Source organism: Piliocolobus tephrosceles, chromosome 8, assembly GCF_002776525.5.
Source record: "Piliocolobus tephrosceles isolate RC106 chromosome 8, ASM277652v3, whole genome shotgun sequence".
Classification (NCBI taxonomy): Eukaryota; Metazoa; Chordata; class Mammalia; order Primates; family Cercopithecidae; genus Piliocolobus; species Piliocolobus tephrosceles.
In genome coordinates this window covers 133,260,933-133,288,916 of record NC_045441.1, presented here as the reverse complement: position 1 = coordinate 133,288,916, position 27,984 = coordinate 133,260,933, and the positions used below count along the sequence as shown (strand labels likewise).

Here is a 27,984-nt window from a genome sequence, read left to right as displayed (position 1 = left end):
TGAATGTAGTCTTTGCAATAGAGAAGACATACTGTTTTAGGGAAAAGATTGGGAAGACTTCAGAGATACAGCAGAGAAAACATTGGCAAAAATTTGTAATAGATGAAAACCCTGTTTCCCAATGAGCACAGCCATTATTAATTTGAAAATTTCCTGGGCCACCTGCTGAAAATGACAGACTCCTGGGCTTTCCTCCAGAAGCTCAAAAATCAGCATGGCAGAGGAGGGAGAGGAAGTCTAGAAAATCTGCATTTTTAACTCGTTTCTCAGGTGATTCTCAAAGAAATAGTCCGAGAAGGGGAAGAAGGATGCTGTGCCTGGCCATTATCCTATGTGAGTTTAGATCCCATGGAGCACCCAAGAGGATGCCCCTGAATGCATTTGGAAAAACAGGTGTAGATGGTCAGAACTGGAGTTAAAGATCTGGGATGAATCAGAATTTTCTGATAAAATGGAGGCAGGCAATGACAGAGGGAGAAGTTGCTGGTCTATATATTCAATATCCAAATACTCCCCTATTTTGGAAGAAACTTTACTGTGTGGATCTTGGTGGGAGCAGGGCCCCACCCCTCACTATGGGAGAAGAAGCCAGTTATTCCCTCCCCCTACCCTCTAGTGACCAGGATGTAAACACACATCAAGGTGAGGTCAATTAGATGCTTCCACTCAGGACTTGGTGTGTTGAACTGGAGACTTAAAGATGCAAAAAGAGTTGAGATGTCCCAGCAACCACGACTCTAGTATCAAGGTTCCCATGGTAATGCCCTACCCAGAATCTTACTGGAATAGGAACTTCTCTTCTGCTGAGCCATTTTCCAAGTCTGGTTTTTCACTGCTGCCAGAATCTATGAGCTACTTATATATTTTTCCATAAACTCTCTTACTGCCTCAGTTTATAAGATTTGAAGAACCCTAGAGGACGAAAACAGACCCATGATAGATTCCTCTGGATATTAAAAAGAAGTACAAATATACGAGACAGAGAAAGCACATTCAAAAAACAAAGGGTTGAAGAGTTTCTTGAGATAAGGATTCAGGAGAGCACAGTACCACAGAAATTAATAAAGAGTTCACTGAAGAAACCAATGTTCTAGGGCTGGCCATTTCCTTTTCTCTCTTCCCAGATTACATTGATCATATTTCTATTTTTAAGAATTATCACACAATATTATAATTATTTCTCCCAGTAGACTATTGGTGCCAACAGGGTAAGAACTATCACATATTCCCTGATAAATCCACAGGCCACTTCCAAGTGTTGTCTGCACACAGCATGTGCTTCAGAAATACGTAAGGGAGGCAGAGAAGAAAAAAGGAAAGACTGAGCCTTGAAAAGGGAAAAACAGGTGGAACAGCATTTCCCCTGGGCCTCCCTGAGATACAAACTAAGCCAATCTGTCGGGTTCCTCTCCCTCCTGCTGAGATGTTGCCAAAGCAGTACTTGGGTTCCCACCATGACCTCTTCCTCCTTGGGAAATGTCTTTGCCCCTTTCAAAGATACTCGCCTCTCTCCTCCCCACCAGATACTTTAATATCATTTACACTAATTATGCAGTGGGATGGATTATACTTAGAAATATGAGACCCCTATCAGAGAGCCAGAAAAAGCCAGAAAGTGGAAGAAGAGCCCCTTCTTTCTAGTGAGAAGAGGCCAATAAAGCAGAAGAGTGAATGCTCATAACTTCCATTCTTGGCTTTCCAGAATGTGTTTATTGATGTTAATCTGTTCTTGTTTTACCATTGGGTACTAGTTATATGGGCAGCAGAAAACTCATCTTCTTAGCTCTTAGATCTGCAGACCAAGAAGAGCCAGGTCCTAACCTGATACTGTGACTATTGTATAGCATTCAGTGAATCCTGGAATGGGTGCCAGATGCATTGATCAAATCGAACTTTTAGGTTGTCTATGGAAATTGGGAATAAGGAAGTGATATGGTTTGGCTGTGTCCCCACCAAAATCTCATCTCAAATTCCCACAGGTTGTGGGAGAGACCTGGTGGGAGGTAACTGAATCTTGGGAGCAGGTCTTTTCCATACTGTTCACATGATGGTGAATACGTCTCACAAGATCTGATGGTTTTAAAAAGGGGAGTTTCCCTGCACAAGTTCTCTCTCTTTGCCTGCTGCCATCCATGTAAGACGTGACTTGGTTCTCCTTGCCTTCCACCATGATTGTGAGGCCTCCTTAGCCGCATGGAACTGTAAATCCAATTAAACCTCTATCTTTGTAAATTGCCCAGTCTTGGATATATCAGCAGCATGAAAATGGACTAATATAGAAAATTGGTACCAGTAGAGTGGGGCGTTGCTGAAAAGATACCCAAAAATATGGAAGTGAATTTAGAACTGGGTAACAGGTAGAGGTCAGAACAATTTGGAGGGCTCAGAAGACAGGAAAATGCTGGAAAGTTTGGAACTTCCTAGAAACTTGTTGAATGGCTTTGCCCAAAATGTTGATAGCAATAGGACAATAAAGTTCAAGCTGAGGTGGTCTCAGGTGAAGATGAGGAACTTGTTGGGAACTGGAGCAAAGGTGACTCTTGTTATGTTTTAGCAAAGAGACTGGTGGCATTTTGCCCCACCCTAGAAATTTATAGAACTTTGAACTTGAGAGAGATGATTTCAGATATCTGGTGGAAGAAATTTCTAAGCAGCAAAGCATTCAAGAGATAATTTGGGTGCTGTTAAAAGCACCGTTTTATAAGAGAAGGTGAACATAAAATTTTGGAAAATGTGCAGCCCGACAATACAACAGAAAAGAAAATCCCATTTTCTGAGGAGAAATTAAAACCAGCTGCAGAAATCTGTTTAAGTAATGAGGAGCCAAATGTTAATCCCCAAGACAATAGGGAAAACATCTCCAGGGCATATCAGAGGTCTTCACAGCAGCCCCTCCCATCACAGTCCTAGAGGCCTAGGAGGAAAAAATGGCTTTGTGGGCTGGGCCCTGGGTCCTTGTGCTGCATGCAGCCTAGGCTCCAGCCATGGCTGAAAGGGGCCAAGGCAGGACTTGCCTGTGGCTTCAGAGGGTGCAAGCCCCAAGCCTTGGCAGTTTCCACATGGTGCTGAGCCTGCAAATGCACAGAAGTCAAGAACTGGGGTTTGGAAACCTCTGCCTAGGTTTCAGAAGATGTATGGAAATACCTGGATGCCCAGGCAGAAGTTGCTGCAGGGCCGGGGCTCTTGTAGAGAACTTCTGCTAGGGCAGTGCAGAAGCGAAATGTGGGGTCAGAGTGTCCACACACAGTCCCCACTGGGGCACTGCCTAGTGGAGCCATGAGAAGAGGGTCACCATTCTCCAGACCCCAGAATGGTAGATCCACTGACAGCTTGTACTATGGGCCTAGAAAAGCCACAGACACTCACTCAACACCAGCCTGTGAAGGCAGCCAGGAGACAGGCTGTACCCCACAAAGCCACAGGGGCATAGCTGCCCAAGATCATGAAAAAACCCACCTCTTGCATCAGTGTGACTGGGATATGAGACATGGAGTCAAAGGAGATCATTTTGGAGCTTTAAGATTTGACTGTTTCACTGGATTTTGGACTTGCATGAGGTCTCTAGCCCCTTTGTTTTGGCCAATTTCTCCCATTTGGAATGGCTATATTTACCCAATGCCTGTACCCCCATTGTTTCTAGGGAGTAACTAACTTGCTTTTGATTTCACAGGCTCATAGGCAGAAGGAACTTGCCTTGTCTCAGAAAAGACTTTGGGTTGTGGACTTTTGAGTTAATGCTTAAATGAATTAAGACTTTGAGGGACTGCTGGGAAGGCATGATTGGTTCTGAAATGTGAGGACATGAGATTTCAGAGGGGCCAGGGACTAAATGATATGGTTTGACTGTGTCTCCACCCAAATCTCATCTCAAATCCCCACAGGTTGTGGGAGGGACCTGGTGGGAGGTAATTGAATCATGGGGGCAGGCTTCCCATGCTGTTTTCTTGATAGTGAATAAGTCTCATGAGACGTTTTTAAAAGGGGAGTTTCCTTGCACAAGCTCTCTCTTTGCCTGCCGCCATCCATGTAAGATGTGACCTGCTCCTCCTTGGCTTCCACCATGATTGTGAAACCTCCCCAGCCATGTGGAACTGTTAAGTCCATTAAACCTCTTTCTTTCATAAATTGCCCAGTCTTGGGTATGTCTTTATTAGGAGTGCGAAAACGGACTAATATAGGGGGTAAATAGATATTCAGTGATCAAAAGAGCAGGCTGAGGCAAAGACAATACTGTTGTCCCAAATATTCCATTTTCTCACACATTTCCCAGTGCCCTGCCAATTAATCATGACCATAGACTAGTTCAGGCTAACAAAATATGAGCAGAAGGGAGGGGTGTCAATTTTCAATCTCCATTCTCCCAATGAGGAATATGAATAAAGATCATCTTTTGGACCTGCAGATAGTAAGTTTTCAGGAAGAATGGAGAGATAGAGACGGAAGAAGCTGAGGCAGTTGAAATGCCTTCATTTCTCCTGCTGGCAGGGCTGAGGAGGAAGATGTGCTCTCCAGATGAAGGAGCTGTAAGATGGTCAGCTTAGGCTGTTGTGTACATGCAGCAGAATGCCTTGTTGACCAGTGATGGACATGTACTATGAGAGACAAATTAGCTGTGTTGTTTCAAGACTCTGGGATTTGAGGATTCATTTTCTTAAAATGCAGCATAACATATCCTGTCCTAGTCACACTGCAATCTTCTGTTTCCTCTTTCATAAGGTTCATACTGTACACATCTTTCATGGATGGCTCTTTTTGAACAAAGAGTGTATTAGTTTGTTTTCACACTGCTGATAAAGACATACCCAAGTCTGGGCAATTTACAAAAGGAAGAGATTTAATTGGACTTACAGTTCCATGTGGCTGGGAAGCTTCACAATCATGGTGGAAGGCAAGGAAGAGCAAATCACATCTTACATGGATGGCAGCAGGCAAAGAGAGAATGAGCAAGACACGAAAGTGGAAACCCCTGATAAAATCATCAGATCTCCTGAGACTTATTTACTACAGTATGGGGGAACTACCATGATTGAACCACCCCCATGATTCAATCGTCTCCCACCAGGTCCCTCCCACAGCATGTGGGAATTATGGGAATACAATTCAAGGTGAGATTTGGGTGGGGACACAGAGCCAAATCATATCAAACAGTAATGAATATTATAGTCCCAATCCTGCCTAAAATGTTGCAAAACAACATTACAGTCACTCTAAGCCACTTTGTACCATGTACTTTTGTCACTCCTTTAGAAAAATTCTTCAAATGCATTAGAGAAAGCTTTAAACTAGATTTGGTAAGAAAATGGTGAAGAAATTCCCTCAGACTTCAGGGCCAGATATCCAGGATTTGTACATATTCTCAAAGGTATATACTTTTGTTTTGTTTTGTTTTTTGTTTTTAATGAAACAGGGTACCCAGTTCTCCATCTTGTTTTATGGAAACTTGAGCATTTGTTGGTTTATAATCACACACATTCTTTGGTCTCAAATGTCACTGTTTTCTCCTGTGCACAGAAAGAAGGACAGATCTCCCAGCCTTGGCCAACAAGTACCAAATATTCCACAGTGTTCTGAGTGTATCAAAGAAGATCTTTGCCATTTGAGTAAAATTAGAATTATGCTATAGGCCATGTAGGGCCCAGTATTGGGGATAGAGATGAAGGGAGTAATACTCACTGGTTCTGGACATCTAAGACACTAGTTCTCTGATGTTACCAAATCTAAAACTCTTTTGCCCCTGAATTTAATGATTTGCCTTCCTCAGGGCAGTCTAATTTCCAACACCAAGCATTCAGAATCTTATAATAAACAGGAACGCTGTATTGAAGTTATAATAGAATCTAATTTTAATGAAGACTATGAATTAAGTTCATCTTTTGGATCTGCAAATAGTGTGTTTTCAGGGAGAAACAAGAAATAAAAAGTTATATATGAAAAGGGGGGTGCAAGTATAGAAGTGGAAGGGACATTGTCAGGAGGCAAAGAGTGCAGGAGGGTATGCAGGGACAGTGGAGGCACTCACATATACAGTGTGCATGTAGGTGGAGGTTTGCTCCACAGAAAAGCTATCAGTTATTCACTGTTTATCCCGTGAGAAGCAGGTAGGACACTGAGGGAGCTGGCTTACATACATCATCTCATTTAATCATCCCATTAGCTGATAAGACCGATATTTTCTGTTTTATATGAAAAAAACTGAGATTAAGACAAATGTGTTCAGAAAATCAGTGACCAAATTGCAACTTAAAACTAAGTCGTCCCTACTGCAAAGCCCAAATTCTTTTCTTCAGCATTTGATAAATTATATTTTTTCAGAATTTTATATATCGAATATCATTAATTTTCCCCTACCAATATACAGTTCATATTGTGCCCTTCTCCAAGCTAAATCAGGTATGCCCCCTGCCCAAATTCTACATGGGATAAATCACATGATCACATGTATAAAAGGACAATTTTGCACTTACAGCTACATGAGCATAGAAGAAGTCAAAACTGAGTGTTGGGTTCATCAAGACTGTTTCCAATCAGATGAAGTCATTGGACAACCATGAACTTTCAGCAAACCAACATCCCAAGCTGCTAAAGGACTCAGAATTGTGAGTAATCTGGTATGTCAGAACCTCAGTGTACCAAAGTACAGAATACTTTGACTAATGGAACATGATTAAGCCAAACATGTGCAGACAAGAACTCATTTTGTTCCATTCAGAGAGGGAGTTTACAAGAACTCATTTTGTTCCATTCAGAGAGGGAGTTTTCAATCACTACTTAGTATAACCACCTTGAAGCCCCTTCCTAGTGAATAGAGCCTTTTGATCCTCACCCTGACTCCCTCCTGTTAAGTATTCAGTGAATTTTGTTGACGGTATATGCTCCTTTGTCTGGCAGGCAACGAAACTCAGGAGAGACAGAGAGAGACAGAGACAGAGAGTAATTGTGTGTGTGTGTGTAACATTCTGGTGGACTTTGTTTAATTCTGAGACATAACTGAGTACTCTTCTCCCTCTTGAATAAGAAGGTGGGCTTCCAAAATGTTTGCTCTTTCCTAAATTGTTAGCCTTCAAGAACAGTTAAGAATCTTGAATCCCTAATATACATTATACCGAGACACATGCCCCAGGCAGTTCAGGGCATACCTGAGACATAGCTGTCTAAGACACCAGCTTCAGTCAGGCCAGAAGTAGCTGATTCCAGCTCTTTCAGTTGAAGCTGATGCTTTGGAAGTGATTATATTCCCTTTATGGAACTTCCAAAGAACAACTCTTCCTGCACTTACCTCTCCCAGACGTAAGTCACGGAATTCCACCATCTGTGAGAGAAAAATCCCAGCTATTGGCTATGACTTGTTTCAATGCTGAGATAAAGGCTTAGAAGAGAACCAGCACCTGCCCAGCATCCTCCTTAATTAACATAACACAGAACACCTGCTAGACCATGGCGGCTGTTCCAGTCCAAGTTTTATTTTTTTAATCATTCCCACATTCCTCTAAATAAGCAAGCCAATACTATTTTCAGAAAGCAAGATTATGCACTATGACAGGGCATTCATTCAGAAGTAGACATTTGCCAAGAACCTAAGTCAGGCACTAAGCTTGGCTGGGAGATGAAAATGTGAATAACATGTTGAGGTTACTGCCCTTGAGGAGATGAAGACATCTCCATCAGGTGTGTAAGTCAACTAACAACACTCCATATTAGTGTCATAAGAATGTAATAAAATCATATCCTGTAGCAACTAACACTCAGGTCTGGTAAAATTTAACAGAGGGACTGGTAATTGAGTTGGGTCTTGGGGAACAAGTGGAATTTGGAGAGATGGAAGATACAGGGGAATAAAGTCATTCTAGGCAAAGACAAGAGCATGTGCAATGCACTAAGACATGAAAAAGTATGGATATGTTCAAGATGTGGCACACTGTCTTGAGTTACTAGAAATGGGTGAGATGTGGGTAGGGGATTGTCATGAAGTCTGCTTGTAATGTACTAAGTATGCTAAACTAATGACTTTGAACTTTATCCTGTACATGGTGAAGAACTAGTCAAAATGTATATTTTGTGGGCACTTCATCTTCCAGCCAAAATGGGCAAACAGACACTGTATTTACCCTACCATCCAAACAATTAGAACACTTTACAAAATATGTAAAACAATGATTTTCAGATATTGGACCACAGCCAGTACAAAACAATCATTCTTGAGAAAAAGGAAACAAGATGAGCCCACAATTACTGTGGCTTATTGTCTAGAGGAAAGTTCCAGATTTCAGGCCAGAGGGTGGTCTACCTGAGTTGAGGATATAGAATTGAGAATTCGGGTGGGTTCTGGGAAGGAGAACACCTGGACAGGAGCTGAAGGAGAGAAGGATGGAGCAAGAGAACCCTCAGATGGGGACTAATTACTGCATGTGTGTGAGAAAACTACCCTAGCCAGGAAAGAACCAATTAAAAAGAAAAGGTAAAATAAGCAGTGAAGTTCACACAGGGCCAGAAATAGTTTGGATTTCTACTAGTCAGTGTGGAAGGACATTGTAATTCATAGGGCATTGGGTAGAGTATTTAGAATATATTGCTTTGGTAGTAGGGAAAATTAGCCTTAGATGGAAGCCCTCTTTATCTTAAAAACTTAAAAAGTAGGTCTTGAAAGGATGAAAGTACTTCCAAGTAACAGGATACAGAACAAGCACACACGCACACCTTTATATACACACACACACACTCTCACACAGTAAATCTAGTAAATTCACAATGTTACAATGTATAGCATCTAATAAAACACATCCAGCCATGCAAAGCAGAAAAAAAATGAGCCATAATCTGAACAAAAGTATTGATAGAAATAGATATAAAAATAGTAGATAAGTACATTAAAGCAGTTACATAATTTCATTTCATCCATTCAGGAAGGTAAAGGAGAATATTCACATGTTTAGACATTGAAGATATAAAACACCCAAATCAAACATCTAGGGATGAAAAATATTGTCTGAAATGACAAATAAACTGGATATAATAACTACAGACACTGAATAAGAAAAAATTATAAAACTTGAAGACATAGCAACAGACACTCTCCAAAATGAAACATAGAGACAAAAAAACATGACCAGCTTTAGGGAACTATAAGGCAACTTCAAAAGGCTAATATATGTAAAATTGGTGGCCCCAAAGAAAGGGAGAGAGAGAAGGATGGAAAAAAATATATTTGAACAAATAATGAAAAAAATCTCCCAATTTGATGGAAACCATAAACTCACAAATTCAAGAAGCTAAATGAATCCCAAACACAAGACACATAAAGAAAACTACACTAAGGCACATCATAAACTATTTAAAATCAGTGAAAAAGAGAAAATATTAAAATCAGCTAGAGACAAGAATCACCTGTGCAGAGAAACAAAGACTGGTGATAGCAGCTTTCCCTTTAGTGACAAAGGTAGCAGCTTTCTCTTTAGTGACAATATATAAGTTAGAAGACAATGGACCAACACCTTTATAGTAGTATTCAAGAAACAACAACAAAACATATCAACATAGAATTCTATACCCAGCTTTCAGAAATGGAGACAAGATAAACACCAATCACAAATATAAAAGCTGAAAGAAATTGTCACCAGATTTTTGCTACAGGAAATCTTGAAGACATTCCTTTAACATGGAAAATGGTATCAGGTAGAAATTTGGATCTATCGAAAGGATACAGCACTGGAAATGGTAAATATGTAAGTAAATGCAGAATACTCTTTTTTTAAAGATAACTGACCATTGAAATAAAAAATAACCACGTGTTGTGGGATTTATAATACGTAGAAGAAAACTGTATAACGATAGCACAAAGGCTGAGAGGGGAGACACAGAAGTCTACTGTTGTCTGTAATCCCAGCACTGTGGGAGGCCAAGGTGGGCACATCACCTAAGGTCAGGAGTTCAAGACCAGCCTGGGCAACATAGTGAAACCTTGTCTCTACTAAAAATACAAAAATTAGCTGGGCATGGTGGTGCACACCTGTAATCCCAGCTACTCAGGAGGCTGAGCTGGGAGAATCACTTGAACCCAAGAGGCGGAGGCTGCAGTGAGCTGAGATCGCACCACTGCACTTCAGCCTGGGCAAAAGAGCGAGACTCTGCATTAAAAAAAAAAAAAAAAAAAAAGTCTAATGTTGTAAGGTTCTTATATTTCAATGAAGTGGTTTAATGTCACTTTAAGGCACATTCTGATAAATTAAACATATGTCCTATAAGTCCTAATGCAATCACTAAAAAAATCAATGAATGTTATAAATCAATAATATATTCAATAAACCAACAAATGAGATAAAAATGAGTCATAAAAATAATGACTCAAAAATTAGCAGAAAAGAGGAAATAAGAACAAATGTGACAAATAGAAAAAGAACACTAAGATCATAAATTTAAACTCAACCATATCAATAATTTTTTTTTTTTTTGAAACAGAGTCTCGCTCTGTCACCAGGCTGGAGTGCAGTGGTGCGATCTTGGCTCACTGCAACCTCCACCTCCTGGGTTCAAGTGATTCTGCCTCAGTCTCCTGAGTAGCTGGAATTACAGGCATGTGCCACCATGCCAGGCTAATTTTTGTATTTTTAGTAGAGATGGGGTTTCACCATGTTGGCCAGGATGGTCTTGATCTCTTGACCTCGTGATCTGCCTGCCTCGGCCTCCCAAAGTGCTGGAATTACAGGTTCAACAAATTTTATATGTGGTCTAAATGCCCTAATCAAAAGGCAGAGATTGTCAGACTGAATTTTAAAAAGCGAGATTCAACTATATGAAGCCTACAAAGCCATTTTTTGGTTGTCTGTGCCCATCTTTGTAGACTGTAACAGCCCTAATGGTCTGTAGCTCTAGCTGTTGCTTCTCTTCTCAGCCTCTGAAAAGCAATGGCCTCTGGTGACTATGGACTTTACCAAAGTATAGTGCAAGTCTCATTGTATTCCCTAGAACGGATATTAAAATGCCACATTTTATCCCTAGTTTCTGGATTCTTCAGCTCTCAAAATGGCCAACCCATATTTTCAGGAAGCATTCTTAACTTAATGTGCTTACCAAATACCTGTAATGTATCAAATTGTGAACTTCCCAAAACTGCAATATGTACCATGAATCTGATAATCTTCTCTCTTCCAACTAAAAGGTCCACATTATTAGTTCATTTATTAATTCATTCAACAAATAGTTAACACTTAGAGCCCAGTCACTATGCTAGATATGTCCTATACACAGGTATACATTGTTGAAACAAAGTGGGATAGTTTCTATACCCATGAAACTTAAAATATAGTAAAAGAGATAGATTGTAAACAAACATATAATTACATGTTAAGAGTTGTAATGGACACAACAAGAAAATATCAGGAGGCAAATGTTAAGTAGATAATGTGGCTGAAGTAATTGACATTGAGAGATACCATTTAAACTAAATCCCGGCTATGAACTAGTCACAAGAACAAAGAGAAGAGTTTGGCCAAGCACAGGAACAGTGTATGTGAACACCTTGAAATGGGAAAATTTGATCTATTTCAAGGCTTGAAAGATCTGAAGAGTCACCTGAGATGAAGCTGGGGTGGGAAGCTGGAGCCAGATCACACAGGATCACAGCAAGAAATTTTAATTTTCTTCTAAGTACACTAGAAAATCACTGATGCATACAAATAGGAGAAAAACATATGTGACTTAATTTATGGTTTTTTTTTTTTTTTTTTTTTAGACAGAGTCTCACTCTTTAGCCAGACTGGAGTGCAGTGGCGTGATCTCAGCTTACTGCAAGCTCAGCCTCCCAGGTTCAAGCGATTGCCTTGCCTCAGCCTCCCTAGTAGCTGGAATTACAGGTGCACACCACCACACCCAGCTAATTTTTTTGTATTTTTAGTGGAGACAGGGTTTCACCATGTTGGCCAGGATGGTCTCCATCTCTTGACCTCGTGATCCTCCTGCCTCGGCCTCCCAAAATGCTGAGATTACCGGCGTGAGCCACGGCGCCCGGCCTTAATGTATATTTTAAGACTTTCACATGCAAGTCTCTGGAAAATGGGTGACAGTGGGCTGGAAGTAGAAAAAGGGCAACAAGAATATTCTGGCAGTTTCTACAGATGCTGTGGGAGAGAGAGAAATCAAGGGTGATTCCAGCTGGGTGGAGGACAAAAGATGGGGAGGACAGGAGGAGTGACAAGTTTGGGGGTGGGAATCAGGAATTCAGTTTGAAAATCAGGTTAAGTTTGAGAGATGTGTTTCCCTTGCTCAGGAGCCCACATCAACAGAGAAACTGAAGAACTGGACCTTGGAAGAGGATCATAAATAGGTCTCCTGATTCAAGAATGCATATCCAATGATATCTAGTACATCTCTAGTTCCAAATATGGCTTCTTCGTCTGTTGCTCTGCTCTCCTTTTCCTTACGACTGCTCTGAATGAGAGCCTAACTGAGGTCCAGGTTGCCCACTCACAACCTACACTCCCTTGCACCACCTTAATAACATGTGCAGCATGCAGCAATGCAGCTTGTAAAACAGAAACGATCAGAAGCCCTTTGCAAAACAAAGGCTGGATCTCACAGCCTATCCAGTTTGATTGCTTCCTTCCAACCAATGGAATGACAGGTTTTGCAGGCCTAATTATTTGTCAGGTAATCAATCTAGTCTGCTATCATTGTTTAATCGCTACGCCTCACTAAACGCAAGCCTAATATTTCACCATTCCCTCCTCCATGCAAAGGAAGTTGCTCCCAGCTTCTAACCCACACTACTGCTCTTGCCCTTGATTGACGTCAAGCAAAGGAGATATTTAAAGACAAGCTCAAGTATCTTCAATTTTACAGATTTAGGATTGTCACCATAAAGTGAGCCTAAAGTTTGTTGCCCCAAAAGGATAGAGGAACCTGCTGGCCATGACATTGCTCTCCTTTTGACACTAACATCACCAGACCTGGAGGGTACCTGGGACACCAGAGACAAGGATGGCTTCGAAGCCCAGGAGGGTGAGCTCACGTCCTAGAAGCAACAGCAAAATTGTGAGCACCACACTCTGAACAGAAGACAGAGTTATCTTCCCATACACTGAGGACTCTTGGCAGAGCACCCCCTCTTGGGATCCACTGACCTTAGACTCAAACATCAGAAAAATCTATCAAGCCACCAGCAGAACTGGTACAGCCCCAAGATACCGAAGGAGGAAAAAATACCTTGTCCAGGGACATTCTTGCCTCTCACTAAAGCTAAGCTGCCCTGCTGGCTGTCAAGTTTATGATCTCAGAATCCCAGACCCCTTCTTGAAGTTACCCTTAGCTGTCCACTTGCCAGCCAGGCAGCCTGTCTATTCCTGTGAAATATACAACTTCAGGGCTTCTCATGGGCTTGGGACTATTAAAAATATATATATAGACCAATAACCAAGTGGAAGAGGTGTTTATTTTTTAAAAGTCACTACGGGACAAAGATATAAACTTTATTTCAAATTTGCCTTTTTAATTTTTTAAAATGTATAATATTTAAGTTAAAAAGATTGCTCCAACAGTTGGAAAATAGTTAAATTACAGTTCTGCCACTCAATAAATTTTGAAGACTTCGAAACAATACAGAACTATGCTTTTCATAGTACATTTTAAGGAAGACACGCTTGAAATTATATATGGAGTGTAATTACAATCATGAAAATCATATACAAAACAGCAATAATGGAAAAAATCCTGTGAGGAAATGTGCCAAATTGTTAATAACTGATACTGTTGTTTGATGAGAAATATCATCTTTTTCCTTTCATTGTTCAGTATTTGCCCTTTTTTTCTAATAAATTTGCATTCCTATTATGAGACATGTTATTGTTTTACTTTTAGAACAAATTAGATATAAATTCTTCTGCTTTGCCTGCCCACAGCCCTGTTAAAGATGTAGGTATCATTTAAATCTACATTTTAAAATTACCATCAAGCAAAGGTTAATAATGCTACTATACCAAAATGTTATTTCTGTGAATTATATTTAACCAAGTCCATGAGAACCAAACTTGTGGTCAGAACACTAGGATCAACTTTTTTCCTGCTTTTTGAGATAGTTGTAGATTCACATGCAGTTGTAAGAAATAATACAGGGATTCCATATTCCCTTTTCCCATTTTACATCCTCTGTCACGCCAGTACAATACCACACTAGGAAACTGACTTGATACAATCTGTGACCTTACTCAGATTTCACCAGTTTTCATGCACTAGTGTGTATTTACTTCTGTGCAGTTTTATCTCGTGTGTAGACTTGTGGAACCACTGCTATAGCCAACATTCAGAACAGTTCCATCACTGCTGCTATGCTTTTGAACTCACAGCCACTTCACTCCCCTGCTCCCTAAGTCCTGGCAATCGTCAACTTTTTGTCACTGAACAATAACCCATTCCCCATGCAGGATTCACTATGCCAGTATAGTGACGGATACAATCAAACGAACAGTGGAGGCTAGTGTTTAGGAGTGCAGGCAGGAACTAGACTAACTGGGTTCAAATCTGAGGTGGCCACTGTCACCTTTGGAGAAGTATTAAACTCTTTATGCTACAGTTTCTTCAGTAAGATGGGGATAACCATATAATAGAACTTCATAGGGTTGTTAGAATTCAATGAGTTGATACTTACAAAGCAAGAAGAAAGCACCAGGCATGAATAGATGCATGTTACTATCTAAGAACTCCCAATCCAGTGGAGAATACACAAAGCCCTAATCAGCCTGTGAGCAGTGATGTAATATAAATGTAAACACAGTACAAGGGGAGGCCCTAGAAGGGGGCAGTTAATTCTGGCTGTGGAAGGCTGAGCTAGGCTTCCCCAGAAAGGGAATATTTGGGTTGGATTTTGGAGGATGAGTAAGACTTTGCCACAAAAAAAAAAAAAAAAAAAAAGATGTTTCATGCTGATAAACAGCTTGATCAGTGATCTTGAGAAGGCATGGCCACTTCTAAGGGGTAAAAGCTTGGAACAAAAACCTGGAAGAGTAGGGGAGACTGTGGGGGCGGGGGAGCAGTGGTAACCAAACAGGAAGCCTGAGTGAAGGTTGGGGCTGGGTTTTGAGGGGTCCTTGTACGCCATGCTGTAATTAGCAATAGCGATTGCAATTCTGGAGAAGACTAGAAGAACAAAGTGCCTGCAAAAGTCAGGCACATCAGGAGGAGAGAATTAGAACGAATGTGAAAGTATGTTCTAAATTACAAAACACCAGCTGTGGCGATTAATTGTAAACAATAGCAGCAGCAGAAGAATGTTTCAAACACGGTCACCATTCTTGTTAGATGCACGTTATCCTGAGTGTCTGGGGCAAGGGCATTAGAAGTTACAACGCTAATTCACGCCAGAACTTGTCCTCGCCCTGCCCGGCAGTTTCCACTCTAGCCAGGTGTTCCTAATTCCCTTCACAGGCAACCTGAAATCATCCTTTTCTGGGATTTCCACAGGAAGCCCCTGGGCAGAGACTTTGGCAGTTGCCAGTGTCTCTCCCAGTCTCTGGGACCATTCACTTTTTCCCTGTCATCGGTCCCCAGTATTTATCCAATCATCGGGCCATTTGCCCAGACTCTGGCAGTGCTGGTCCCTGAACATGTGCCTGGCTCAGGCTTCCCTTCACTCTCTCTGCCTTGGACATGTCATCTCTTCCTGGTGGTTTTCCGGGGCCCTGACCTCTCATACTTGCTGTGACTATGATCTCCTTGGCCAGGGCCTGTGCAGATTTCTGCTTGTCTTTCACAACTTAATTCTTGCCTTTCTGGTCCTAGGTCTTCCAATGACCTGATGCTGCCTACTCTGGGGTGTGGCCACAGAACAAGAACACATTACCTTGTGGTTTTGCTTCAAAAAATGTTCTCAATCAGCCGCCTTCTTCTGGTTATTTTTCTCATTATAGAGAGAGAGGGAGAAGGACCAAGAACACTTATTTCACTTACTCTTCATAGACTGAAAAAAATTAACTACTTTTTTTTAGTATCAGACACCTTCCTTTTTGTTCTGGTATTCTCCTATCTGTGAGAAAAAAAAAAAGATTTTGGAAGAAATGGCTCTTGCTAAGTATATGGTGGTAATGGTATAAAGTCTGGCTCTGAAAACTAAGAAACCAGAAAAAAAATTAAAAATTAAAAAAATACCTCCCTGTCCTCTAAACAAAGTTGAGTTAGTCTATGAACTAGTCAGCTGATCACAAAGATGAAATGCAACCAAACAGGACTTAGGAAGAAATAGCCCCAAGTTTCCCTAAAACAATACCTTATTGTCTTCCATATAATTGAGCTGTCTCTTTGCATCCAGCCAGTATTTTAACTTCCAAGACAAACCTCCCTCATTTGAAGTTGATCCATGGAAGATATGACTTAACAGGATATATCAAAAACACAACACCTTCCCAACAAAACTCATCATTTTCCCATGCAATGTACATCTTAGATAAAATTCACTTGCAGCCAATAAAATTCTTCATGTAAATAAACAAAAACATTCAACTATATTATTTGAGGGGGAAAAACCCTCATTTCTATGTTTGGAAAAATGCCAATTTTTTTTTTCCTTTTTTGAGACGGAGTCTCAATCTGTCACCCAGGCTGGAGTGCAGTGACATGATCTCGGCTCACTCCAACCTCCACCTCCTGGGTTCCAGCAATTCTCCTGCCTCAGCCTCCCAAGTAGCTGGGATTACAGACGTGTACCATCACACCCAGCTAAATTTTGTATTTTTAGTAGAGACAGGGTTTCACCATGTTGGCCAGGCTGGTCTCAAACTCCTGACCTCAGGTGATCTGCCCACCTTGGCCTCCCAACATGCTGGGATTATAGGCATGAGCCACTGTGCCCAGTTGGGAAAATGCCAATATTTTAAATTCCCTAAATCCCTATGCCAATGTATTGCAGAGTTAGAACCTGTATCTTTCATAGTTTGTGGAAGGGTGCCATACAGCCTATGGGGAATTTGGATCTTTGCTTTCTGACCTTCACCCTGGCAGAGGGGAGTCAGCTAGAGAGAAGAAATACAACATAAACGATGGCAAAGAAGGATGACTTATTTTCAGTTTAATGTGATAGGATAATCTGTTAAGAAATTATTTGGGAGGCCGAGACGGGCGGATCACGAGGTCAGGAGATCGAGACCATCCTGGCTAATACGGTGAAACCCCATCTCTACTAAAAAAATACAAAAAACTAGCCGGGCGACAAGGCGGGCGCCTGTAGTCCCAGCTACTCGGGAGGCTGAGGCAGGAGAATGGCGTAAACCCGCGAGGCGGAGCTTGCAGTGAGCTGAGAACCGGCCACTGCACTCCAGCCTGGGAGGCAGAGCAAGACTCCGTCTCAGAAAAAAAAAAAAAAAAAAAAAAAAGAAATTAATTGCACCCCGCTTCTCACTGCAGTAGACAACTCAGTAAAGGACAAAAGGTCATTTCCTTTCCCCACACAGGCCCCTACCATCCCTTGCTCCTACTCCTATCCGCAGGAGAGTTTTAACTGACTTTGTTTTTGCAAAGTCTGAAAGTGTCTCAAACTCTGCAGTGTACAAAAATTACCTGAGGGGCTTCAAATGGATGTTTCTGGGTACCTCCTTGGACCAGCCAATTAAGATTTCTGGGGATTGGAACCCCCATTTTAAACAAATTCCCTAAGAAATTCTGATCCAGGGGGTTTTAAGAACATTCTTTGAGAAACATTAGGCCAAAAAAGACACACACACCACCACTGAAATACCGGGGTGGGTAACACAGGGGAGCTGAGGATCCAGGGGAAAGATCCAGATCTCAGAGCTTGGCATTCATGCTAGCAGTCAGGGGTGACTGTCAGGTTTTAAGCAGGACTGTGATGTGGTAAACTCCACAGCTCACAGCCCACGTGTTGCCTTCTGCAAGAAGCTTCCATCCTAGTCCAGAAGGGGTTCCTGCCCCTCCATGCTCCATAGTAGCCGTTCATACTTCTAACTCACCACTGACCACACTCTCCTGACATGATCATTAGATGATCTCCCCTCCACTGGTAAGCTTCTGTGAGCAAGGACACGACGGCATTCCATTTACCATGTCGCCACCAAATGGTCCTGATTTTTCACCATCAAATGATCCTGGAAGCAATGTCAGTGCCCCACAACTCGTTGCTCACTTGTCCTGGAATGCTTCATTTCTAGCAGAGAAACTGGGCCCCATCTGTCTGAACGCCTCGTGAAACAGAGGCTATCCACATTATGGAAGGCATGGGATGAAACAGGAGATGCCTGAAGTCTTGATCATATTCGGAGTTAGTTTACATTTTTGTGTTTCAGAAAGAACTAAATCTCTCACAATCCTCCAAAGTCCACATGTGTAGGCCAAGCCCCTCAAGGCAATTAAAGGAATAGGAAAATGTACCCACAGCTGATTTCAGCATGAAAGCACGTGGTGTCCAGAGTCTTTTAAATCCTTAAAGCAAAACACCTGGATTCTGTTCCAGGCCGCCGGCTCCCCACCCAGCTCCAAGCACCTGTTTCTATCTGACCAGCCCTCCCACTTTCTACCCCTCCCCGCTCAGGAGAAGAGGCAAGAATTTTTAAATTCTGATTTTGCTTGTATAAAGATGGTAAGAAACATTCCGTGAACTAGGAATCATTAGGCTCCTCCCCCACCCCCCGCCGTGAGATCTCCCCTATAGAAATTTCTGTCCCTTCCATTTTCAGAGAATAAAATCGAAACATCAAATGGATGGGAACACAGTGACCACACCGTCCCTGGCAGGGCCGCCTCTGACTGTACCTGAATTTCCTCTGTGTGCACTGCACCCGATCTACGGAGTCTGTGGCTCTTTCAGCTCCTTCGTCGTCATCTGCTGCAGCCCTTGTGCGCCGGAGACCCTCAAATCAGTACGGGGGCCGAGCGCAGTGGCTCACCCCTGTAATCCTAGCACGTTGGGAGGCGGAGGCGGGCGGTTAACTTGAAGTCAGGAGTTCTAGTCCAGCCTGGCCAACGTGGTGAAACCCCGTCTCTATTAAAAATACAAAAATTAGCTGGGCATGGTGGCGGGCGCCTGTAGTCCCAGCTACTCGGGAGGCTGAGGCAGGAGAGTTGCTTGAACCTGGGAGGCGGAGGTTGCAGTGAGCCGAGATCTCGCCACTGCACTCCAGCCTGGGCCACAGAGCGAGACTCCGTCTCAAAACCAAAAACAAACAAAATCAGGAAGAGGACTTTGAAGCTCTTTAATACTGAGGCTTGGAGGGGCCCTAGCATGGGATTTGGGCAACCCAGCGCTTCCCCTTTGAGGAGTGGCTCTAGAAATCGCCTTCCACAGTCCACGGGGAAGGGCTTTAGCCACGATCCAGGACTGAGTCCTCCCTAGGGTGTGGGTGAGCCCCACGGCTGGGCCCAGCCCCCTGAAGACCACGGGGTAGCCTCGCTCCCGTCCCTCGCCCCAGCCTCGCCCTACAGCCCCGCCGCGGGAGGAGCGTCTGGAGGAGACCCGCACCTGGGCCTGGGCTCCTGGCTGGGGGGAGCCGAGCAGGCGGCGCCCAGGCCCGGGTCCTCCCCGCCCTCGCAGCTGCCCCAGCCGAGCCTCCCGGGCCGGCCTCGCCCTGGGGGTGGGGGTGGGAGTGAGGGGGAGCAGCCTCGGGCTGCGGCTCCCCCGGCCCGGCCCATGCGGGCTGCACACCTGCCAGCCCGGTGAGGCTTCATTAGGCCGCGCCTGTGCATCACGGGCCGGCCGCGGCGGCGGGAGTCCAGGCCATGGAGCCCACAGAGGATCCCTGCCAGGGACCGCGGGGTGAGTGTGGCGACCCTGTCCTGCGAGGGGGTCAGACTTTGGGGGCTGTGGGAGGGGGGAGGCCTGTGATCACCAGGTCAGCGTTAGCCGACCTAAGAGCTTCAGTAGGCCGAGGGCCGGGTGGAGTCGGTGGGGTAGGGTGGGAGGAGGCCGACCTCACTGCCCCTGAGCTTTGAGTTTGCAACCCATCCCCCCCCCCCCGTCTCCAATCTCCCAACGCCCTGGGGAGAGAACCCTGGGAGCCCCAGGACCCTTCCAGTCTGGGGTCTGACACCCGTCCCCTTCTTACTAGGGCACGTCACTCCCACAGGAAAAGTGCTTACGGAGCACCCACAGTGCTGGGTACCAGGCTTTTTGCTACAGTACAAGCTCTCCTAAAATGCTGTAAAACAAATTTGTCCCTGCTTCCCCACACCACCAGCCAGCTTTGTCCCTTCCCTCCGCAGAGGCCTGCTCGTCCTCTTCACCAGCCCAGACCCTCTCACGCAAGTCAGGTCCAGCTTGTGTCCTAGGAAGGGGCTTGGAATGGCACCCTTGACCATGACCTTCTTCTTTGACACTCTGTTAGAAAGTCATTCCTATGGCCAGGCATGGTGGCTCTTGCTTGTAATCCCAGCACTTTGGGAGGCCCAGGCTGGTGGATTACCTGAGGTCAGGAGTTGGAGACCAGCCTGGCCAACATGGCAAAACCCCATCTCTACTAAAAATATAAAAATTAGCTGGGTGTGGTGGCACACACCAGTAATCCCGGCTACTCGGGAGGCAGAGGCACGAGAATCACTTGAACCCAGGGGGCCAAGTTTGCAGTGAGCCAGAATCGCACCATTGCACTCCAGCCTGGGCAACAGAGTGAGACTCCATCTCAAAAAAACAAAGCAAAACAAAACAAACAACAAGAACAACAACAAAAAAGTTATTCCTTAAGACCTATCTCATGCAATTTTCATTAATATAACAATAGCTCTTAGTCGTTACTAAGCATTCATTACAAATGTTCCAATTTAGTTGGAAATGATAAAGCAGCTCCCTGAGCTGAGGGTTCTTGGGGTTATGAGTCAGTTGGGAGGTGAAAGTGGGGGGACCATTTGATGGCCCCAGGAAGGACTCCATGTCGTGATTAAGTACACAGAGTATGTGCTCAGGGTGCTGTGTGATCTTGGACACATTACTCTGCTATCTCATCCTCATTCCTTCATCTGTTAGAAGGGAATATTAGCAGTGCTGTTCTCGCAGAGGTTAAATATGCACTGTGCTAATCTTTGAAAGGTGTTTAGTGCCATGCCTGGAACATGGTAAGCTCCCGATGCATCAGTCAGTTCAAAGAAAGGAAGCCAAGCTTTAGGGATAAGTGGTAGGGTTTTTAGTTCTAGCTGGGCCACAATTTCCTTACTCGAAAAAGAGGTTGACCAGAGAGTGAGATTCTGCTTTGCAGGGAGGGGGAGGAAATGGACATGCTGGGTGGTGGTTGGTGGGGGGCATGTATGGGGCTGAGTAGGATTGGCAGAGACAGAATTCCGTGGTTGTCCCTGTTATCTCTTTTGATGTTCTTGCCTCAGCTGCTGGAGATGATCAAATCCTGCCTTGTCCCATCTCCAAGCAATAATGCCCATGTTAATAATGATGCAGCAGGAACAGCATCCCGCCTTGGGAGAAGCAGAATCCCTGTCAATCTGTTTCCCTTTGTCTTCCTGGGCCACCCCCAGCCCCAGCATGATCCCTTGGAGATAGCTGAACAGTCCCTCAAACTCATACCCCTGGTGTCTGGGAAAAAGGGAACCCACAGGGAGTGAGTACCCCCAAATTAGGAGATACCATGAACTAAGGCTTTCTCAGAATTGCATACATTTGTCTAGATTTTTGAAAGAAGTTGGGTTATCTGATTTAATTCTCACAATAGTCAAGCTAGGAAGGTAAGTGTGGAATTACTACCCCGTTTGATAGGTAGACACATTAAAGCTTAAGATCAAACCGTTTGCAGAGCAGGAAGCAGCATTTCCTCTTGGTCCAGTTCTTCCTTCTCCCTGATGCTAAGGTCAGTGGATGTTGGCTCCCCACAGGCCAGGAAGCTGGAGAGAAGCCCCTGGCTGCCGGACCCCGGGAGGAGGAACTGCTCCGGGGCTCAGCCCCTCATGCTCAGGACACTCAGAGTGAGGAACTGCCACCCTCCTGCACCATCTCAGGAGAGAAGCCGCCGCCAGCAGTCTCTGGAGAAGCTACTGGCGCTGATGCTGGGAGACTGCGCCCGCCCCCCCGCTCCAGGGCTCTCCACAAAGACAGAACTGTAGCCCGCTCCAGGCCCCAGGCGCTGGGGGAGGGTTGCTCCCTCCCAGGGGGAGAGGTGAAGACAGGAAAGAGGTCCTATTCTCCAGCCCCCGGGAAGCAGAAAAAGCCTAACGCCACGGGTCTGGCCCCAACATCATCTCCTGGTGCCCCTAACTCAGCCCGTGCCACACACAACCCAGTGCCCTGTGGGTCAGGCCGGGGGCCTTGCCACCTAGCCAACCTCCTCAGTACATTGGCACAGAGCAACCAAAACAGAGACCAGAAGCAGGGGCCCCCGGAAGTGACTTGCCAACTTAAGAAAAAGACACGAACCCTATACCGCTCAGGTAAGTCCCTAAAGAGAGGAAACTGAAGAGCTCTGGGATCATCCTGGGGAAAGGTGGGGCTGTGCGAAGACTCTACCCCCAGGAGACCCGAGGGATGTGGTTAGTTTGGACGTCACTTCGTCCCGGATTCTCTCTTGGCCCGTGGTAGTGCCAGTATCTCTGACCCTCAGAGGGAAGGTTGGGTTATCACATCAGAAAATGAGGTTGGAGCTGGGCACAGTGGCTCATGCCTGTAATCCCAGCAGTTTGGGAGGCCGAGGCAGGTGGATTACCTGAATTCAGGAGTTGGAGACCAGCCTGGCCATCATGATGAAACCCTGCCTCTACTAAAAATACAAACATTAGCCACATGTGGTGGCCTGTGCCTGTAATCCCAGCTATTTGGTAGGTTGAAGCAGGGGAATCGCTTGAACCCAGGAGGCAGAGGTTGCAATGAGGTGAGATGGCACCACTGCACTCCAGCCTGGGCGACAGAGTGAGACTCCGTCTAAAAAAGAAAATGACGAGGGTAGAAAAGTAAGGAAAGTAAACATACCGCTCTCTGCTGTAGCACCCAAGAATGAGAAGGCCCAGCCCAATAGGAAAAAGGCTTTGGGAAAGTGTTGGGTTAGGGGCAGTGGCCCCATCTGTTAGAGATACTTCGTGAGCATCTCTCTTTCTCTTCGCCTGCCTGTCACTGGCATTTGTCCTCCTCACACAAGTTTCTTCTTTCAGATCAGCTGGAGGAGCTAGAGAGGATATTCCAAGAAGACCACTATCCTGACAGTGATAAACGCCGGGAGATTGCCCAGACAGTGGGGGTGACTCCCCAGCGCATCATGGTAAAGGGGGCCGGCTCCCTGGTGGCAGGGTGGCTTGGCGGAGGGCCCACCATTGAAACTCTGGAATTGCAGAGTGAGTGCTTAATGGCAGCCTGGGTAGAAGCTGAACTGAGGCCTCAGAAGTGGCTGTGTCCCTGACTGTTTCCAGAGTGCCACACCCTGAGAGCATCAGGAGAAGGCACTGCAGAGACTTTTGTTAAAACCAGCCTGACAGAGGCCTCAGAAGCAGAGTGCTGGAGTGACCTTCCAAAGTCCTGTAGCTCCTTGTGCAACAGCCAGGACCTAAGCCTGAGTCTCTGCCCCTCTTCTCCAGTTCTTCAAGCACCTTTCCCCCATAGGTGTGGTTCCAGAATCGCCGGGCCAAGTGGCGAAAAATGGAGAAACTGAATGGGAAAGAAAACAAGGACAATGCTGCAGCCCCTGGCCCTGCCAGCAGTCAATGCAGGTCAGAATTCCTCCTCTTCCTGTATCCCTGTGGGTAGAAGTGGGGTCCAAGCTGGGATCCTGAGGATCTAGAAGGAGAGCATTGGAAGGCTAGGCATGAGTCCTGGGGTTGCCAGGTAAGATTTACAGAGATTTTGGCTGCCATGGGATTGGGAAGTTGCCAATGCTCTGTAGGAGGCAGAGTTTGGGAATTGGTGTCTCTCCTGGCAATGAGCGCCTGTGCAAATCCAGAGACCACCAAAGCTACAGTCTTCATTCTTCCTGCCTCCAGCTCTGCAGCTGAGCTCCCACCTGCTGTGCCCATGGAGCCAAAGCCTGAGCCTTTCCCTCAGGAGTCCCCTCTGGATACCTTTCCAGGTGAGCTCCCACCTTCAGAGCTGGGGGAAAATGGCAACTAAAGATAGTGAAGACGGACCTTGTTTGATGGAGGTGGGCGTGACCGGAGTCCTCCAGTGTTTCGGCCAGCAGGGCCTATTCAGGGGGACCTGGCATGTCTTGTGTCTACCATTCAGCAATGCCAAACCTGCCTCCCATTTCCCTTACCCTTATAGCCCCTCTTTGCTTTCTGCTCCTAGAGCCCCCCATGCTGCTGACTTCTGACCAGACTTTGGCCCCCACCCAACCTAGTGAGGGTGCTCAGAGGGTGGTGACCCCCCCACTCTTCAGCCCCCCACCTGTGCGAAGGGCCGACCTTCCTTTTCCCCTTGGCCCTGTCCACACCCCCCAACTGATGCCACTGCTGATGGACATTGCTGGCAGTGACAGCAGCCACAAGGATGGCCCCTGTGGGTCCTGGGGGACAAGGTAAGGGACCTACGGGGCGTTGGTCACTCGAGTTATCTGGGCGGGGGTGGGGGTGTAGATGGAGAGAAGATAGACCCTGAGAGAGGAGAGGGTTAACTGAGGGGAGCACAGAGTAGTACAGGAGTTGGGGATGAAAGAGATAAGGGGATCTGGGGAATGGCCTAGGGGATCACAGCAATAGAGGAGAAACAAGGGCAAGATGCTAGGAGCAGGAGGCAGGAGAAGAGGCAGCTGCAGCAGCCTTGCAAGGCTGGGGTCACCATGGAGCTGAGAAGGAGGTGAGAGGAAGGGACTCAGCTACTGTAGTAGGAACGGGGAGCTCCTCCACCCCTGCACCTCACCAGCTGTTCCCCTGTCCTTGCAGCATCACCCTGCCACCCCCCTGTTCATATTTGGAAGAGCTGGAGCCCCAGGATTACCAACAGAGCAACCAGCCGGGACCCTTCCAGTTCTCCCAGGCTCCACAGCCCCCGCTTTTCCAGTCCCCTCAGCCCAAGTTTCCCTACCTCCCCACTTTCCCCTTCGCCATGCCCAGTTCGCTGACACTTCCACCGCCCGAAGACTCTCTGTTTACGTTTCCCTGTGGCCCCAGCGGGGGCACGTCGTCGCAGGGCTATTGCCCAGGTGCCTCCTCAGGGCAGATCCTGATGCAGCCCCCTGCTGGGAATATGGGTGAGTCCGGGCTGGGAGTGAAGGTCCCCTTGGGATTGAGGTAGGTGGGAGGGGACAAAGAGCCACGTTATCTGGAGGGCAGACTGAGGCAGGTCATACATGGTGAATGAAACCTTCGGTTTGCCCCTAGTTCTCTTGATTAAGCTCTTCTCCCTCGAATTCTGCAGAGGCTGCAGAGCACAGAGAGAGTTAGCAGAGAACTCTGGAGTTTGGCATTAGGAAAACAGGTTTGAAATCCAGCTCAGCCAGTTACTAGCTCTCCTGAGTCTCAGTTTCTGGGACTCTGAAATGGGACTCACAGTTCTATGTCAGGGAGGGATTTGGTGAGGATTATAAACAATAGGAGTGAAAATACTTGGCTTAGAGTAGATGGCAGCTAATATTCTGCTGGGCCACTTGGACCTCTGAAATCCCAGAAACATCTATCATATTAAAACTAGATTCTAGCAGAAGGGGAGAAAAGATCAGGTGGTTCCTGGTCTCCTTGTTGCGTGTATGAAACAGCATTGGCCTGATCCATGGTTCACTTTGTGTCAATATTACTAAACCACAGGACCTTGAGTGCTGGAGCCTGTGTCCTAAGCGTGGAAGACTTGCACTGAGGTCCTAAGCTGCGTCTATGTGTGCTGGGGCACGGGGGGATCTGTTGTAGAACACAGTTAATGATACTTGATACTGTCGGTCCTGTCTGGTAATTCCTACACCCTCTGACCCCACAGGCACAGCCTCCTGGAGTGACCCCTGTTTGCCAGAGCTGCCCTTCCCTGGTCCGTTCTGCCCGCCAGCTCCGGGGCATCCCCCAGGAGGGGATGGCTACTTTCCTGATCTATTTGCAACTCCCTGCACCCAGGCTCTGGGCAGGCAGCCTTCGTCAGCTCTCTCCTGGCTGCCTGAAGGGGCCAGACCAGGCACTGGGCCCTTACTCAGCAAGGCAAAAGAGGAACCGCCAACTGCTTCCCTGGATCAGCCCTCAGCACTGGAGGAGGCCAGAGGGGATGACAAGAATAGCCATGTCCCTTAGTTGGGGGGTCAAAGAATGAAAAGAGGCTGCTTGGTGGGACAGGATTAGGCCTGCTGAGAGGACAGGGGTTGGAGGTTTGGGAAAGAGTGTGGACTCTGTAGACTGAGGGGAGAGTCAGATGTTTCCCCTGTGTAGGCTCGTCTTGCTGATATGAGAAGGAAGAAAGAGGGCTGGCCCTTCCATTTTCTTCACACTCCGTGTGGGGGTCCTGAAGTAAGCAGGTGGCCTGTGTTACTTCTGAATGTTGTATCAGGTGTTTTTGTTTGTTTCCTACCCTTGCTTGACAAATGAGCTGGAGTGTCCACCGTCAGCAGTAAACTAGTCTGTCCTGGGGTTTTCTGTGTGGTTATGTGTCTCAATTATGTGTCTCCACACTCACACTAATGAAGAGCTCCATTTTCTTCCTTTTATTCCACTTGGCTGAGCAGTTATTGGATGCCATTCTCAGGTGGGCACCACTGGGCATGACCACATGGAGGGCCTCTTCCCTGGGCCCATCTCTCCCACTGAAGAAGGAACTGGGCATCTTGGGCTTTGCCTTCGGTCCCAACATATAACCATATTCTATTCCCAAACCCATGACTGACCCTGAGCAAATCTGAGTATGGGCCTTTCTCTGGAAGTTGGGCCCTGTAGGGACAGGATCACAAGAGAAGTCTGAGGATATCTGAGGTCACTTCTCTACTATTGTGAACTATGACTTATTTTCCCACAGTTCTTTTGAGTGTGTGTGTTGAGGGGGGCCTGAGGAGCACTCCGAGGATAGCAAGTAGACAGTTCTCCCCCGCACAGGAGGACATGACAGCATTCCCAGACTGTAATGGCCCAGACCTTACTGGGCCAGAATGAAGGGTCCACAGTCTTTTCTGTCTCTCCCACCCCAGCCTGCAGAGGCACTAAAAGACATTTCACTAAGCACCTTGAGAGATCACCCCCTAAAATGATCACCAACCATTTCATGCTTAACTCTCACCCATAGACTGCAACTTGACCTCCTGCATTTGTTGATGATTACCATTTGAGGTTGGGTGCTAATCTAGGGAGGTTTGGTTATAGGTTGAGATGTGGGAAGAGGAGGGAACAAGAGACAACCAAAGATGGAGAATGCTCCCTAGATGTCTGCACGAGGGGTCAGGAGCTCAGGAAGGAATGGATACTGAATGAGGACGTACCAGCCTCCCGTTCCATTGCACAGAGTGATTCTGCATCCACATGGAACGTGAATAGCGTCCTTCTGTCCTCTGGTGGTGAGTCAAATTAGGCAAATGACAAATTAGGCAATGAAGGAAGAAACATCCATTAGACCTTATTGGTTCTATGCTTGAGATCCTGCTTTAGTATGTTAAGGGCTAAAGGGAGCATGAGAAGGAGGGTACACAACTAATTTGTATAAAAAGAGAAGTGGGTGGTGCCTGGGAGATGGGAGAGATGGGACTGAAAAGGACCAGAAAGATGAATAAAGGGTGAAGACAGTAGGTCTAAGAAGTAGCAAAACGTTGACTGGGTGATGAAAGAGAAAGATAACCACAGAAGAAAATCTATCCTAAAATACATTTAAACAGAGGAGAAAAGGTAAGGCACAGATCTGGAGACTGGAGGAAAGGGACCTGAAGGGTCTAAAGTAGGAAAGAACAGGTTAGGAGGGGAATAAAGGAAAAAGGCCAGGGGTTGGGAGAGACAGGAGATGACACATGAATCAGGAAGTGGAATTCAAAAAAAGCAGAGAAAGGCCGGGCGCGGGTGGCTCACGCCTGTAATCCCAGCACTTTGGGAGGCGGAGAAGGGCGGATCATGAGGTCAGGAGATGAAGACCATCCTGGTTAACATGGTGAAACCCCATCTCTACTAAAAAAAAAAAAAAAAAAAAAAAAC

At 45.7% G+C, this 27,984-nt stretch overlaps 1 protein-coding gene across 1 annotated transcript; it reads left to right on the top strand.

Moving 5' to 3' along the window:
• The first annotated feature begins 6,528 nt into the window (after nucleotides 1–6,528).
• Nucleotides 6,529–26,451, top strand: NOBOX (NOBOX oogenesis homeobox). Its single transcript, XM_023191020.1, has 11 exons — nucleotides 6,529–6,596; nucleotides 12,881–12,990; nucleotides 18,724–18,848; nucleotides 21,445–21,527; nucleotides 21,779–22,350; nucleotides 23,065–23,267; nucleotides 23,510–23,616; nucleotides 23,887–23,972; nucleotides 24,191–24,419; nucleotides 24,784–25,091; nucleotides 25,811–26,451. Exons 1-11 carry the CDS (start codon nucleotides 6,529–6,531, stop codon nucleotides 26,110–26,112), a joined length of 2,193 nt encoding a protein of 730 aa, XP_023046788.1. The 3' UTR covers nucleotides 26,113–26,451.
• The last annotated feature ends 1,533 nt before the right edge of the window (nucleotides 26,452–27,984 follow it).

Coding starts and splice junctions, on each gene's coding strand:
- NOBOX (XM_023191020.1), top strand. CDS start 6,529: ATGAAGTCATTGGACAACCATGAACTTTCAGCAAACCAACATCCCAAG. Junction 21,528..21,778: donor AAAAAGGGAACCCACAGGGA/GTGAGTACCCCC, acceptor TGCTAAGGTCAG/TGGATGTTGGCTCCCCACAG. Junction 23,973..24,190: donor CCCTCTGGATACCTTTCCAG/GTGAGCTCCCAC, acceptor TTCTGCTCCTAG/AGCCCCCCATGCTGCTGACT.